The sequence below is a fragment of the Limulus polyphemus genome, unplaced genomic scaffold (assembly GCF_000517525.1).
Source record: "Limulus polyphemus unplaced genomic scaffold, Limulus_polyphemus-2.1.2 Scaffold164, whole genome shotgun sequence".
NCBI lineage: Eukaryota > Metazoa > Arthropoda > Merostomata > Xiphosura > Limulidae > Limulus > Limulus polyphemus.
The window spans coordinates 454855-472052 of record NW_013665774.1 but is presented as its reverse complement, the minus strand read 5'-3'; the positions used below and the strand labels follow the sequence as shown (position 1 = coordinate 472052).

The following is a 17198-nucleotide window of genomic DNA, read 5'->3' as shown; positions in this document are numbered from 1 at the left end:
ATCTTACGCCTTTTAATGAAGATGGGAACATTGACAGGGAAATATTATAATAACCAATGCTCAGCGAGAGGTTTCGTTTATAAAATTTGTTGTTGTTCTCGACTTGATTTTTATTTTATTACCTCATTTCCATAGTTACTATTTGCAAATAGTCAATAGTAGGTCCATTTTGTTGTTGTTCATTCTACATGCAGTTATAACACATTTTCATTTCATCATTTAACTTCTGTTGTGCATATATTGTTGTATAGAAGATATTTTAAAGTGATTCATCAGGTGGAAAACGAATAGACAGATAGATAAACCGATATGTGGCATCATCTAGTGTACGTTGTTATGTTTGTTTGTTATGAATTTCGCGCAAAGCTACACGAGGGTTATCTGCGTTAGCCGTCCCTAATTTAGCAGTGTAAGACTAGAGGGAAGGCAGCTAGTCATCACCACCCACCGCCAACTCTTGGGCTACTCTTTTACCAACGAATAGTGGGATTTACCGTCACATTATAACGCCTCCCACGGCTGAAAGGGCGAGCATGTTTGGTGTGACGAGGATTCGAACCGCGACCCGCAGATTACGAGTCGAGCGCCCTAACCACCTGGCCATGCCGGGCCTCTAGTGTACCTAAATTCATCTAGAAATTTTCATAAAAAATTACCCGAAAAACGGGGCTAACTCGGTAACCCGTGGCCTGATTTTAACGAAACTTGTTTTATTCTGTTTCTATTCTCATGTCATTACAAATATAGCGGTACTGTGCGCCGTTTTTGCTGTATTTAATTACAGACAAGCAAACACACAAACAATCTCAGAATTTTAGTATATAGATTATAAATACGAGAATCAGTGAATTATTCAATGAGTAATGAAAGAGCAATTAATGGGTTGACTGAGAAGTTATGGAGTAATCAGTGAATGATTCATTTCAGTGTTAGAAATGAGAGTTATCGCGTCTGTTCAGTTAATCGATCGGTTAGTATGAAAATTATGTAAGTAAGCTATTTCTAAGTTAGGCAAGGTACCATCAGTTTCAGAATTTCTGATACAACGTGTTTTTTTTATGAATCTGAATATAGTCTGCATAGAAGAAATAAACCAATTCTTTATTATTACGTAGATTGGATTTTCCATTAGTTTTACCAAATAATCCAAAAGAACCTACCCAACGATAGAATACGTTACAACAATAGTCTTGCGCTATAACGTATATCGACCTTCACGTACAAGATTTTGTGTTTGTTTGTCTGTAGTTAAGCACGATGGGTTATCTGTGCTCTGCCTACCACAGGTATTGAAACCTGGTTCCTAGCATTGTAAGTCCGCAGACATACCGCTGTGCCACTGGAGAACCAGGATTTTGTGTATAATTTAAAAAATAATGATTTATAAATACGGTCTTGTTACCTTGAAGCTGGTGAGATATGAATATTTCACTAATAAACGCTATAGATCACTAAAACTCAGAAATGTAACCTTTTTAAAACACTCTTCTTCATTGGTACATTTGAGTTTTTCGAAAGAAGCATGCATTTTAATAGCATTTCAACTAAACTTTATTTATTATTATTATCTTCCGCAGACTGGGACTTATGTTGAATACCAGAGCTTGAAAAACAGAGTTTAGCCAATCACAGGATAATAAATTACGTCTCCAGTTTTATTTTTATGTTTCATCTCACTTTCTGTTCCGAAACATAATTATCTTGGTTTTTCATTGGTTAGGTAATAAAATAAGTAAAAAGATGTGAACATAAAAAAGGTTTCAGGGAACGACTGCAATAGAAATGATAAGATTTTGATTATAGATCACCAGACTATGACTAAAGGAAGTGACGTCATAAGCATCACTAATGACACGTTTACTCCTTAACGACTTGACATCTTTCTATTAATTCTTATCTCATTAGTAGTAATCTTGTCGCTGAGTCCATCTCATTCAGCTCTGATTTTGATCTGTTATAATCAAAAATGTTTCTTTTTTATTATTTAATTCCTGATGAAATAATCATGTGTGCTAGCTATTTTATGAACATGATGAATAAACATTTTAACTTGGTTAAAACAAGTTCGAAATTTAAACGTTAAAATAAAAATTGAAACTATAAATGTTTTCTTATGATAACTTTACATTCAAAACAACTTTTGTCATTGTGCACCAACGTATCAAAGAAAGCGAGCTGAGATTTCACGGTGGTCAACGGTGAGTTTACAGACTTACAACGCTAAAACCCTGGCTTCGACTCCTCGCGGCAGACAGATCATTTATTTGAATATATGAACATAACTTTACCCATAGAATTCTTCAAAAGTTTATGTCTGTACTTTGTTACAAGTAAAAGACAAGCAAGGCATTGTAAGTCTTGAACTCTGTTAATTCTGCCCTTGGGGAAACCATGCATCTTAACTTTATTTTTGGCTCCTCTTCTCTGATCAAATATTGGAATTTTGACGTCACTCTCGTAGCGGATCCACATCTTCATAGTGAGAACACAAGTCAAGAACTTTCAGACTCACTACCCAGGCACGCTAACCACTGGGTCACGCTCGGGCCCTAACAATTGAGAAAATGTTTCTATTTTTTCCTGCTTATTGGGCAGATGATTTATCCAAACGAATGTAATGAATGCCAAAAAATATCTGTTTTCACTTAATTAGCTGGGGAAGATGTAATTTTAGCAGATTCTTGATTCATACCAATTGGTATGGCTATACCCGTAGACTGAATCAATGGTATGAAGATGCTACTAGCTTAAAATTATCTAGATTAACATTTTATTTTCTGTTGGCTAAACACTGAATTTAAAAAATTCCTCTGCTTCCACTATTTTGAAATGTTAATCGCGTGCTCTAGGCCAGTTTCTTTTTTTTTCCTATATAAAAATGATCATTTTTCATTTATTACTAATTAGGATAATAACAAATTCATTCTGCTATATGTGTTTGCTTGGTTACAAACATGTATACCTAACCAATTTTAAGTTGTAGGACTATTTTATTTTAATAAATTAAATCTTTACAGAAACAGTAGAGGGATAAAATTCAAATTTACTGTTACGTACGTGCTTCCTATTTTTCCGTAATAATATGTCATCTAATTTTACTTTTTTTAGTTCAAATTGCTAGCGTAATTTTAAATATTTATAGACAATTGTGCACAATAATAAAAAGCGAAGAAATTTCAGCAAAAAAATATTTATTACATACTATTGGGTAGGGACTGGTTTAGTAGCTAATGGACTGTAATGACGTGGTGAGACTCCAAAATGTTTTAAATACATTGTACTCAAATTTCTGTATAAATGAAAATGGCAAAGGACATAAATAAATAATCGAATATTCACTTGTTGTGTATACGGTGAATAATACAGCAGATAGTACAATGACGTATTTTCTATTAATAAGTGTATTATTTAAAAAATATCATAAGGCTCAGTTTTCACAGAATACAGCAGTAGTGTTGCTTAATGATGGAACTCAAATCGTTAAATTTTGTTATGCAAGTATCTGGAAGAAAACCTGTGTTGTATTTGAAACTGGTTGATTATGTTTTTAATTATCATATCCAAGAAGTATACGAAGAGATTACAACATTTGGTGGAAGAAAAAAAATCTGTGTATCTTGTATAACGTACTAACAAAAGTTAACATATACATAACGAGTGCATAAACGGTCACGAAACATTTTAGAAAACTAATTTAATTATACTGTAACAGGAAAATCCCCTTATAGCTATTGTGTATGTGTGTGCCTTACAGAGAAAACTACGCTAATAAATGGAATTATAATCAATAAAACACGCTAACGAAAAATCTTTTAATGTCTCATGAGTTACAAAAGTATCTGTTTTTTAGAATTTCTGGACGAAAGAACGCTTTTTTGAAAACGAAAAACATTTGTGCAATTTCCTTACGTATTAAGTTCGAACCAGAAAATGAGAGCTCAACAGTAGAACGAAGTATCAGAGGCGCTAAACGTTGGTTAGAAAATTACGTCCGAGTACAGTTTTTCATTTATTTTCGGTATTATAAACGTAGGTTGGAAGTCATATGAGTTAAAAGATTAGGTCATGCAGGATCCAGGTGCAGTCGTCTCTAATTTTAAACAATGATTAAAGTGCTGGGAGGGCAAATCAGCAGCACTTGCCAAACACGGGAACTGACTGTTACTCTTATAACACACCCCTGTTTGTTTGTTGTTAAGCACAAGTCTACACAACAGGCTATCTGTACTATGCCCACCACTGGTATCGAAACCCGATTTTTAGCGTTATAATCCACAGATTTGCACCTGGGGGGGGGGAAGTAGTTTTAGGATGAACTTCATGATAAAACATTAGTAAAACTAACAAAAGTGGACCAGACATTCCTCGCACAATTATTAATTGTTGACAATTCTAATGTATAATGGTTCTATTAATTTCAATAAATTGGAAGTAGGCACTTTAATAAAATGATAACACTTCAAATCGTAGTGTCAAATTAACACCAATTCATACAGAAAACGCCGTTATGCCTTATTTATACTTCTAGATCAAAATCGCTATTTCATTATATATATATATATATATATATATTACTTTTTTCACAAAACTTTAAGAGATAAAATGCGACTATAAATAAGATAGGTTTTCTAAGATGTGAAACTAGTGTACTCAAATAAAATTGTGTTGTTACGACAGTGGAAGTCACGTGACTCTAGAAGCATGCGCGCTGGAGTTTCTAGAAGGATCATGACTGTTCCTGGCAACTCTAGTCTTTTCTAGGCGCTCTCTATTTTAGTATATAAGCCCGGAAAATAAAGCGGAGATATAATTGTACATACACAGATATAGAGATAGATAATTGAGTTAAGCGAGCTGTAGGCATCGTAAGTAAAGTGCGTGGATCGTTGTGAATTATAGCGCGTGTTTATAAAAGTAGTTAACTTTGAAGTGACTGTGGAAATTAAGTGTATTACAAAGTTTGTAACGAGAAAGAATAAACTAGTTTTAATTAAGAAAGAGCTCGTATTGCCGAAGTTTCTCGGAAAGAAATTTTACGGGAAATTATCAAACAAGCAGATACGTAACAGTGTTAAAATAGTACATGTCATTTGTAAGCTATACTAAATAATAAACTTGTAAATACTTAATATCGTTAGAACTGACAACTATATATATATATATTGGCTACAAAAGTTTTTTGTCCTAGCCCTTAATGGTGAACTTATGGCAAAGAAAGGTTCGTCATTACCACTCCCGACAATACCAAGTAACTTTCATACCAGACGTTTACGGAAACCAGGCGTGACATAATTCATTTGTCGTTCCGGTCTGTTTCCATAAAGCCACCATAGTAAACCAAGAAGAGAGATATTCCATTTGTATCAATAACAATAAGCCTAGAAACATATCGTTCTTTGTGTGAGACATCATTTGAGTGACTCAAAAACCTCTATAAGGTTATCTTGTAAATATAAATACTTTAAATTTCGTACATATTACTTATTGTAGTTTGTTAAATTTTATTAAGCTTAGAGAGTAGTGTACATATATGCATGGCCGTCAAGACCTGTCAAGGTCCTCGGGGAAGAACAGCTGTGTTCCCCCTTCTCCCCTGATTAGTTTTTAGGATGATTCCGCGTAAATGTATAAGTGACTGAAAACGTGGTTAATGTTTCCCGTACTGATTTGATGCATTCCGTTCACATTTTTTGCCACTCTCGTGAGTGCCCTGGTGGAAGTGGACTCCGGACAAGTATCCTCGTCCTCTCCGTCTATTCAGTGGGCCTAACTATACGTAATTATTTGTTGAATCTGTTGGACACTTAACAAGACATATTTCACTGTAAGCGTTATTTCCCGAAGGGTGTATTCTCTTACTAATTATATCTTGGTCTTTGGCAGTAATCAGTTTCGCGCGGTTTCTGTTTAGAATATTATGCCGACCATGACAACACCTTATAATCAGATTAACTAATGATTTAGAGTAATAGAATTAATTTAATATCTCTTTCCGTTTGAAGTTATTCTCCTTTGTACATTTATGTTTCATTTCGTTTTTAATTAACCCTCCTCTTATCAAATGTATACAATCTATGTATGCTTCTCTCGATTTTTAGTAAACCTGTGGTCCATAAAAAATAATGTAACGATTAATTTTTAATTAATTAATATAAGTCACTGGGCCAAATGTACCCATGTTAGTAAACAAACTTGAACCGGTAAGTACATAATATAGTCATGTTGTTAACTAAAGGATTACAATAATCTCAGTTTATGGAAAACAATCTACTTTATTTACCTTAACAGTGGGCTCAGCGGTAAGCTCGAGGGCTAATAATGATATAATTTGGGGGTCGATCCCTGAGGCGGGTACAACGAAGAGAACCCATTGTGTAGTTTTGGTTTAAATAAATAAACAGCACCTTAAAATGTCAAGCATACTGTTGGTATAAACGTGCTTTGTAATCACTATGAGGAAAACCTATACACTGGATGGGTGGAGTGAAGAAAAAGTGTCATTGGCCACTATTCAGTTTTTCACATTATATAGCCGCAGAATAGCAGATATAATAAATAAACTTAGTATTCAGAAAATTGTTTAAATTCGAAGTCTAACTTCGAGGGAAGTCCAGTTCAATCTACAGTTTGATCAACGTGTGTTATTGGGTTATACTAGTTTCGGAGAATGCCACTCCTCATCAATAACCCTGAACACAAGTTTACCAAAGAGAGATAAGTTGGACCTATATCACAGTGAAAAGTAAGCTACTTTTTTTATGGTAGGAGAGAAGATTCTAAATTTAAATGAAATGTCCGAATAAAACCTCATAACATATATAACTGATGAAAAACATACAAAACGACAAAAGAGATATCTTGATCAGAAGTCGTTTTAAACATGGTTATAATCAATATTTCGAGTTCCACAATATTTGTACTTATTCTCTATGGAACAATAGGTTGCTATATAACTGGTTACATGAGTATTTTGTATTTTTCAACTTGAATGGTCAGGTCAGTGACCTATTGTTCAGGCTTAGCTGACTAGCGAAAGGACGACCAATCAGTAGCACCAAGTAATAACTTTGAGAGTGCTGAGCATGTCGAGTGGCTTACCAAGAGATGGAACCGTGGACCTGTCGATACGCAGTCCAACACATCAATCACTAAGCCAAACCCGGCCAAGTTACATAAGCGGATGTTAATGAAATAATAGTTCACTATATTACATTTAATTTACATTTAATATATACTAAGCTTTATAATGCTTTTTTAAGCTACAGTGGCCTTTAGTTGATTGAAACGTGGCAGAATGTCATGATTTGGAATATATTTAGTCACCGTCTTCTTTAATGAATTAATAATCGATGAAAGAACGGAGTGGTTTAATATATCATATTCTCACCAATCCTCATAAGCTGGCAGGATACAAGTTTTATCTGGTATCCCTAGCGATAGTTTTAAGTACATTGACTTGTTTATTTTATCTTATTATATTGTTACGACAGCGGAAGTCACGTGACTCTGATAACACGTGATGGATTTCCCGAATGATCATGAATTATCGGGGAAGACCGAGTTTGTTTGAGACACCCTCTTTTTTTAGTATATAAGCCTGGCAGAGAAAGCCTGCGGGATTGAATAAAGAGAGTTCCGGGTAATTTACGATTCTGTTTCGAGCTAGTGTGTGTTTTCGAGATTGTGAATCGCTGTGATTTATAGCGTGTATTATAAGAGTAGTTAAGTTTAAAGTGACGAGAAATGTACTGACTGTGAAATTACTGTGTACTAAAAGTTTGTGTCGAGAAAGAATAAACTAGTTTAATCAAGAAAGGACTTGTATCGCTGAAGTTCCTCGGAAAGAATTTCTACCGGAAATTAACAAGCAAGGAGATACGTAAAAATATTTTCCTTTAGTCTTTCTACTCGTAGAGCTGGTTTTAGGCAACTAGTCAACAGCACTAGCCGCTCACACGATTATTCTTAACCGAATAGTAGTTTTTAGATCTGAGAAGTTCTGAGCTTGAGCACACATATCTGTTCCTAATTTATAAGTTATACTTTAACTTCTTTTAACACACGTTCGTACTAAAGACAAGTAAACGAGTCATGAAGAAAATGTATGTAAGCCTGATGACTAAATAGAAACTGTTTTATGCATACTCTTTTGTATAGGTTTTCGACTATGAGCTATTTTGTTTGATTTTAAGTGCATCATATATTTGAGAAAAGGTTTAATATTACACTCGTAATATAGTCTTCAGTCGATTTTTTATTAAATTCGTGTCTGTATATTTAAAACCTAACAAAGGCTGTAGGAAGGTAAGCGATGTTTTACGTGGTGAACTGGTCAACAATTACTAAGCTCAAGTCCAGTAATGATGACGATTCTTCATAGGGAGAATCTGTTTTAAAATACTCTGACGACTTATTAATATTCATGCAGTTCTTTTTTTTCAGCTAAATATATTATTGCACAAACGTATTTCTTTATATTATTGCATAAACCTATTTCTTACGAATAATGTCTTATTTGTGAATTATGATGCCAAATGACATTTTTTGTTTTCACAAAGTTGATTCATTATGACAAGTTTTATTCGAAACAAAACATCTTGGTGACTTCTCCCATAAACAGTAGAACTAAACATATAAACACTTTCACAGGGATAATTTTGATAGTTGGATTTAAAAGTTCACAAACCTGCGAATTTAAACTTCATGAAAACTGTTTTGCTTTTGATAACGGATTTTCCACAATTCAGCTACGCAGATTTCGAAAATAATATTCATTTTTTTCTATCACATAAGGATTTTTTTACAAATCGGGAAGAAAAACTCTCACTTAGATCAAATTATTATTTCGTTTACCACAATAAATATTATTTCCTTTACCACAATAATTATTATTTCCTTTACCACAATAATTATTATTTCCTTTACCACAATAAACATTATTTCCTTTACCACAATAAACATTTTTTTATTATTAATATGTTTGTTAACAAAAATATAAACAAACTGAAGAAAAGGGAAGAACATTGATGTCAAACAAATATACATCCTCATTCATCCTGATTTTTTCTTTTGTGTGTGAAATCTCAAAACTACGTGTTGTGGTCTTTCGTTTATGCATTGTGTTACGATGTTTTGTGGAAAATCTGTACGCGATGGAGAAAATGGATATCATTTTGGGATTCAGCGTACATGAATTACTGTAGAACATGTAAACATTTCAAGAGAATAAAACTATCGCAGGCCTGTGTTATCATTAACTTCTGATCAAAAACAGCTAAATATATAGATCACAAGATAAAATTAATCCTATAATTGATACAACTAATTAAATACATCACTCTTATTTATAATAGCTAGAATGCGATATATCCAGTCGTAATTCCAACAATATATTCATGAGGTTTGGCCAACTTAGGAGATTTACGTTAATCCTAAATCCCCATATTAAGTTAACAATGTAAAATAATCCTTACAGTAAAAGCATACAATTAAAATAATATGATAATTATGTTACACACACACACACACACACACACATATATATATATATTAAACAATTTAAATAATACTGGTAATAAACTAACATTCAAGAAAGAATTAAACATAATTTATGTTAAACGTTGTGTAAACTACAAAAATATTTCACCAGTTCTCTTTGACTACAACAAAAAAAAAATTTATAAAACAATTGTTAATGAAGTAATTGGAATTACTTATTGTATATTTCATATCTTATATAGGTAGACAAATGTAGTTATATCACCTTCCCCATATAAAACCTATTACTATGTGGATCTCTTTAGAACCATTGAAGATTCAAATAGTAGCATGGAAAGATCAGAGGATGGGAACTATAGTAATAATTTTGGTGGGGCTTAGCATAGTAATTCCTTAACATCTTGGTGTTTATGTCCAGAAAAATCATATTGGGGGCTGGAATGCTAACTTCAAGGACAGTTTTGGTGTCTCCCCCATTGACGTCTTGCATTCTATTATTTCTTTCACCTCATTATTATTTTATTTATTTTTATGAGCAACCACCTTCCCACATCTGGCTGCAGATAATGAAAGATGGTAAAGATGTGGGACGTTGTGAGCTAGAGCACTCACATCTGCTCCATTTTTTTATCATGTAAGGCCGGCGAAGATGAGGTTAAACTGGGTAGACGGTTGCCCACCCCCAACGCAATTTGGGCTTTACTTCCGCCATTATCTAAAAAAACCAGGGCACATTACATAATGACCCACATTATGGTTTGTGCCCCGGTGTTGGACGTTTGTATTGTGTCTGCCATTTTTCCCCCATAAAATCACATTTAATATATACGAGGGCTGTTACACTAACCTAGAAATTAATGTGGAAAAAATGCCTTAATTTTGTTTGATTAAGTGTAACGTATAAAACTGGTGAACTTTCTTTCAAAAAAGTTTTTCTTCCATCTTTCAGTGTTTATTTGTTTGTTTCTAGTTAAGTATAAGCATATACAAGGGGCTATCTTATTGTGCTGTCCCCACCACGGGTATCGAAACTCGCTTTTCAACGTTATAAGCCGTCAGATTTACCGCTGTGCCACTGGGGGCGTCTTTCAATGACATTATTAAAAACGTGAGCTACTGATTCTAATTTTGATTCTAATTCTTTCTGTAAAATAACAATACCGGGGCAATTTTTCTTAACTATGGTAGGATGGGGGAGTGAAATAAGACACACGATGGGGGTAAATGTAAATCAAATATAAAATTTTATTGACGGCATTAACTTAAGGGTAACGAGATATTTTAGTGAGATATAAAGAGCATTTTATTTTCCAATTTCTGATATATGTTTTGTGATACCCCCCGCCAGCGTTGGACCTGTACATCGATACCTATAAGGGTAAAGTTCTCAAGAACTAAGCTAGAAAATAGTAAAGTAATATTAAATTCTTGTTTATCAACATTTTATTTGGTATCTCACGTTTGGACTTACAAACCATCTTCTTTAACATACCTACCTTTGAAAAGCTACAACACCTAGTCTTGTTTATTTGTCTTGAAGTTAAGCACAAAGCTACACAATGGGCTATCTGTGCTCTGCCCATCACGAGTATCGAAACCCGGTTTCTAGCGTTGTAAGTCCGCGGACATACCGCTGTGCCATTAGGGGGCTACAACACATAGTCATTGATACCACGTATGTGTCACAGATTTAACCCTTCTTTTACCGAAACTGAACGTGTCTTTTTTCAGTTACTTGTTTACACAGTAATCTGTCCCATATGTATAAATCATTAACTTCGTATTGTTTTTGTTTACCTAACTTTCTGTCCTTTAGTTATAAAATATATCCATTAATAATGGCGCAAAAATACAAAACTCTATAACTCGAGCGCTTTCGAAAGGTGAATCTATCTTCATCAGAGTCAAACCAATTATATTCCAAAATATGAAAAACGTGAGCGAGGTTTTCTTGAATGTATTTATATCAATATATAAACATTAGGTTCGAAATATCGTTTGCTGTTATTTATATTTTGGATTTTAGTTAGTTGGTGGCACTTTCAAAGCTTTGTGGTGAACTTAATGACAATTACTAAACTCAAGATGACTTTTCATAGAGATCCTTGTTTAGAAATACTTTACAATTTTTATCGTGTTTTGGAAACTGTAGTTTGATATATCTTTAACGTTGTATCTACTTAGTGTTCCGTGCTCAAAGTGACAAAATACATGTGAAATCATGTCTTAAGCAGTGTATAAAATCATAATACTTTAAAACATTATATAGAAAGGCATTTTCACTTAGCAATAAATCATGTAAACAAAGTTAACAAACATCTCTCGTCCTGTTTACATGTGCTTATTATTAGGATGTTTTACATATTAGAACCTACTACAGGCATTTTCACTTAGCAGTAAATCATGCAAACAAAGTTAACAAATATCCCTCGTCCTGTTTACATATGCTTATTATTAGGATGTTTTACATATTAGAACCTACTACAGGCATTTTCACTTAGCAGTAAATCATGCAAACAAAGTTAACAAATATCCCTCGTCCTGTTTACATATGCTTATTATTAGGACGTTTTACATATTAGAACCTACTACATGTTGAAATGTAGTTAAACATCTCATCTTTTATGTTTTTCATACTGTATTATCGGGTTCTACAAAACGTCATGCACATCCAAGCGCTGAGTGTGTGAGCATAACAAGCTTTGACGCTAGTATGATACTCATTTAATAAGATAAAAAAAGCATTTTATTTTCTAATTTTAATACATGTTTTGTTTTTCTTAACTGTTTTTGTGTACGATCTAGTATATTTATACACAAATACAGATGCACTTATATGTTAATAAGTTAGTCTACATAGAAATTGATTCTAGAACAAAGCATCTTGGGGTTTCGTACTAATCACTTCTACACTCTTTTTATAAAAGAAAAATGCAATTCCATTCCTTCAGACTACAAGTAAATTATAATATTTTATGCAAACATTAATCGCGTGTTACAGGTAACATGGATTTACATCATTAGTTCTAATACTTTGCTAGCTATAAACAACGACTGCGGTGTTCTGGGCCCTAGAATCTAGGTGAAGAGTTAACCTGACAGAGTAAACTACGAAATATCATTCTTACGTGTTCGCCCAATTGCTTGCTCATCCATGCTGTTCCTTCCTTTTGTTTCATACATGCTTGTCGGAAATTTTTCCGAATTTGAAGAAATCTTATTCTGCATAAACGGCTATCGTTCGTAATTACTAGTTTGTATTTGTAGAATTACCGCCATGCGTTAGCGATATCGTTTGATGTAATGTCTGCAGTATAAACATGCTATTCTTCGATCCTTGCAGGAAAGCAGGGGAAGTGAAACCGCACCCTCAGATATATAGAAGATGTCCAATAGGTGGCGTTTCCATGGAAATGATATTAACAGAAATATTTACACACGCATTCTAATGTCTTAAAAGTTGATACGAACATGACATTTAGCTACAAGTTTTTTTTTTGTTTTTTGTTTTTAATTTAAAGCTCAGATATCAACTGATAATCTCTATATAGTTTACAGCAAAACAACTTACAAAGTTTATGGAAAAGTATTTCTTGTGAAAACAAGTCTCTGATTGATTAAATAATGACTCAGTATTACATGCATTTATGTCTATTGATTTTTATAAAAGTTTAAGCTTTGACATGGGATAAGAGTGTAATTTCTGTTAAATGAAATGATCACGTGGACTTAATTAGAAATAAGTTAATATTCAGAAGAGGACTTATAGATAACTTGATTACATCTTGTGTAAAAATGACGTTTATATGCTTTATATTCAAAACTAGCATATTTATTCTCTCACGATCCTAGTCCCCAACCCCCAGTGGCAAGTCTCTGAACTTGTGACGCTACGAATTGGGTTTCGACAACCCCTAGTGGCTCAGTGGCAAGTCTCTGAGCTTGTGATGCTGAAAATTGGGTTTCGATATTCGTGTTGGGTATAGCACAAATAGTCCAAGACTAAAGGGAAGGCAGCTAGTCATCACCACCCACCGACAACTCTTGGGCTACTCATTTACCAACAAATAGTGGGATTGACCGTCACTTGTAACGCTCCCACGGCTGAAAGGGCGAGCATGTTTGGTGTGACGGGGATTCGAACCCTCGACCCGCATATTGCGAGTCGAGTGCCCTAACCACCTGGCCATGCCGGGCCGTTAAATATTAAATATAAAAACCTTAACATGATATTGATTTGTATATCAGAATAAATCAGACCATTAAACATCGAAACCCGGGTTCTAGCATTGCAATTCCGCAGACATACGGCTGTGCCACTGGGGGAAACGTATTGTGGAGTATTTCTACAAACACTATACAATACTTAAACTACAATATCTAATATTGTAGCAGCAGTAACATAGCTTATATTTAATATAATTCAGTATTGTTTGATATTAAAAAGATGTACAGCAAAAATGTTTTTCGACTATTTTATTTGTATTGGTAGGTGAGTTGTCCACAAGTTATGTATAAAACATCTTATTTTTCTTTGTTGTTGTTTTTTATTTTGTTTAAAACATTCCATTTTCATGTCTACGAACCTTTCCTGCTTGTCACAGTAGTAATCAACACATTTTAATTTGTATCGAAGCTATGGGGAAACTTCTCAAAGTGTGATATTAAAAATATTTGTGGAAATGGTGAGGGAAAAGGTATAAAAGGCAAATGATATCGGAATGCTATACCACCCCTTTATCGTGAGATATTGAACTGTTCAAAGTTTACACTGTAACTGATTATCATGCAACCAATCAAAAAATGCCACATCAATATAAAGCATATAGAAACACAGACAGTCATAATGCAATACGCTCAGTCGTTGTATTGGAATTTTGGTCATGGTTTCTAGGACTGAAATACTGCATGTCAAGTATAAAAATCAAACCTTTGGTTGGTCAAGGATAATCCGTGAGAGAAATTACGCCAAGGCTCCATATTTCAGTATGTAGGAAACACTCTGAAGATGGAACATGAAACTGGCACTGTTAATTACAGCAGTGGTCAAGTAAGAAAACCAAAACTTTCCAAAACTTTATGAAATAGACAGTACACATCTTGTCAATGACCCTACTATAAATACAGGTGTGAATGTTACCTCGAGAACAGTTAGATATACGTTAGACAAAGTACTTTTAATGGAGGTGTGGTTGATTAAAAACCGCTACTGAGAAGAGGTAACCAAATCGAAAGGTTAAAATGGACATTGGGCCACAACTAATGGCGAGAGACGAGTTTAAAACCACGGAAGGTGCATCTCTTGGTATATTGTAAATAATTATTTCTTTGTTATTTAGACACTGATAACAGGGAATAATTTGTTAAATGAACAAAATCACAAAAAAAAAGACTATCAAAAGTAATGTTTTAAAATGTTGCTTCATGGGCTGATTCACGTACTTTCACAAGGGGAACAGAAAAATTCACACTTAGTGAAGACGAAATATTCCTTAGAAAACCCAGTTTTTCTTGCCTTAAGTGTCTTTAATCTGGGATGTTAATGTTTTGAATGTTTCACCCTGAATGATACAGAAAACCAAACAGTTGTTTCGAATAATGAACGGTTGTCTACTCATACACATTATTTGGATTATTTGTGCTCTGCCCATTGCGGGCATCGAAACCCGAATTTTAGTGTTGTAAGCTATGAAGTCTACCACTGAACCACCTGGGGGAGGGGAGGGGGAGATCGGATGCTCATTTGGGCTTCATAGTGCCAAGAACCCCCATTTCGATGACTGTACTTTTGTTTGACTCTTCAAAATATCTGAACTATACAGGAAGAGTGTTTCCAAATAAGTCGAATAAAGTTTTATAAAACTATAACTAGATAAAACTAAGATCTATCTCAGTAGTCATTTTTCACTTTTAAAGCAAGCACATAAAATCATTATTTTGAAATGGAAAAGTAGAGGGGAATGTTGAATCGCTTGTTTGTTTGTAGTTAATCACAAAGCTGTATAATGGGCAATCTGTGCTCTGCCCACCACGTGCATCGAAACCCGGTTTCTAGCGTTGTAATTCCGCAGACATACCGCTGTGCCACTGGGGGGGGGGGGTATATGATAAATTGAAGATATAAAAACATGTAAATTGTAGAGATTTGTCATTCACGTGAACAATGCAAAATCATGAGTTTTTTCGTGATAATGAATGACAACTCATATATATATAGTACTGTTTTTACCCTAGCCCCGGAGGGATGCAAGGGTATTGCATTTGGGTCAATATGCGCGCGTATCTTGCAAAATGATAAACCGATTTACAGAAAATAGGTTGCCCCCATGAGACGGTCTTCCCCAAATCTGGTCCGGATTCTGGATCACTTTGAAGGATTTTTTTAACATGGGTTGATAGAGAATTTTCCAGTTTTTCATGAATAACTCAATCACAAGTGATCAGCATTGGACCAAATTGTATAGGCATATCAACATTGAGACTCTCCAGGATTTCGTAAGAAAATGATCTGGTAATTTTTTGAGGGCCAAATTTGAAAATTCTTAACAATTCAATATTAATTATATCAAGCTATAATTTTGAACACACATAAACTTTTTATTGTGTTTCATATAAGGCCGGTTTTTTATGTCCTATCCCAAACATAAAAGCTCCATCTGGATCAATGTCGATACTATTACTCTCTCATCAAAATCATATATCTAAATGAAGTGGTGAAAATACCATGAAAACAGTATGTTATCAGATACAAATGTATTATAATTTGGACAATAATCCTTAACACGTTGCTCGATTAAAAACAAAGCAAAACTGAACTTGGATCATGCGGATCCAGATCGTCGCCATTATATTGAAATACAAAATAGGTAGTATCTTCGGAAGGGATTATGATAGACGCGTAATTCCAAATCATATGGGTATATTTTATATTACTTATGTAGAATGCATGCTTAAAATGAAATATGTAATATACGGAACAAATTCATGATTTTTAGTGTTTTTTTATGTTTGGAACAATTTAGGTAATCACGGCAACCGGATCCAAAGCTGTATTTTAGAATTGAGGGACTTGGAGAGGGGGGATTAACCAACAGATAACATGCCTATAATAGAATAGAAAGTGCAATAGTCATGAATTCCATGCCATATTGCTAGTCATCTCATAAACTTGAATTTTTTTTTTCAATGACCGAAACTTAGCGTTTGGGGCTTCAACCATCCTCAGATAATGGAGGGGAGAGAGAGGGTATGGGCAGTGTGTTAAATATTAAGGGAATTTTAGTGTTACAAAGAGGCCCCAGGAAAACCAATGGTGCGTTGTGCTAAAAATCAATGACAGATTGGTTCGAATTTGTTCGCTTTATCATAATGACGCCAAATCTCTGCGACGGAAATCTCGTAAAACATTAACTCCTCCAATATCAGCTGGGGAGACACTAATACATGTTACATGTTATTTTAAATAAAAATTTATTAAACCAATTACCATTTGAAATAACGCCTTCAACATCAGTTGGGGAAATACAAATATATATCGGCCCGGCATGGTTAGGGCGATCGACTCGCAATCTGAGGGTTGCGGGTTCGAATCACCGTCACACCAAACAGTCTCGTTCTTTCAGCCGTGGGGGCGTTATAATGTGACGGTCAATCCCACTATTTGTTGGTAAAAGAGTAGCCCAAGAGTTGGAGGCGGGGGG

The 17198-nt window shown here is 34.3% G+C and overlaps 1 protein-coding gene across 2 annotated transcripts in view; it reads right to left on the bottom strand.

Moving 5' to 3' along the window:
* LOC106477261 (band 7 protein AGAP004871-like) overlaps positions 1-12858 on the bottom strand; it is a 39733-nt gene extending 26875 nt beyond the window's left edge. For both annotated transcript variants that reach the window (XM_022381448.1, XM_013937853.2), the window contains exon 1: positions 12627-12858. In XM_022381448.1, coding sequence (XP_022237156.1) covers positions 12627-12726 — 100 coding nt within the window. In that variant the 5' untranslated portion in view covers positions 12727-12858. The remainder of the gene's footprint in view (positions 1-12626) is intronic.
* Positions 12859-17198: the final 4340 nt, after the last annotated feature.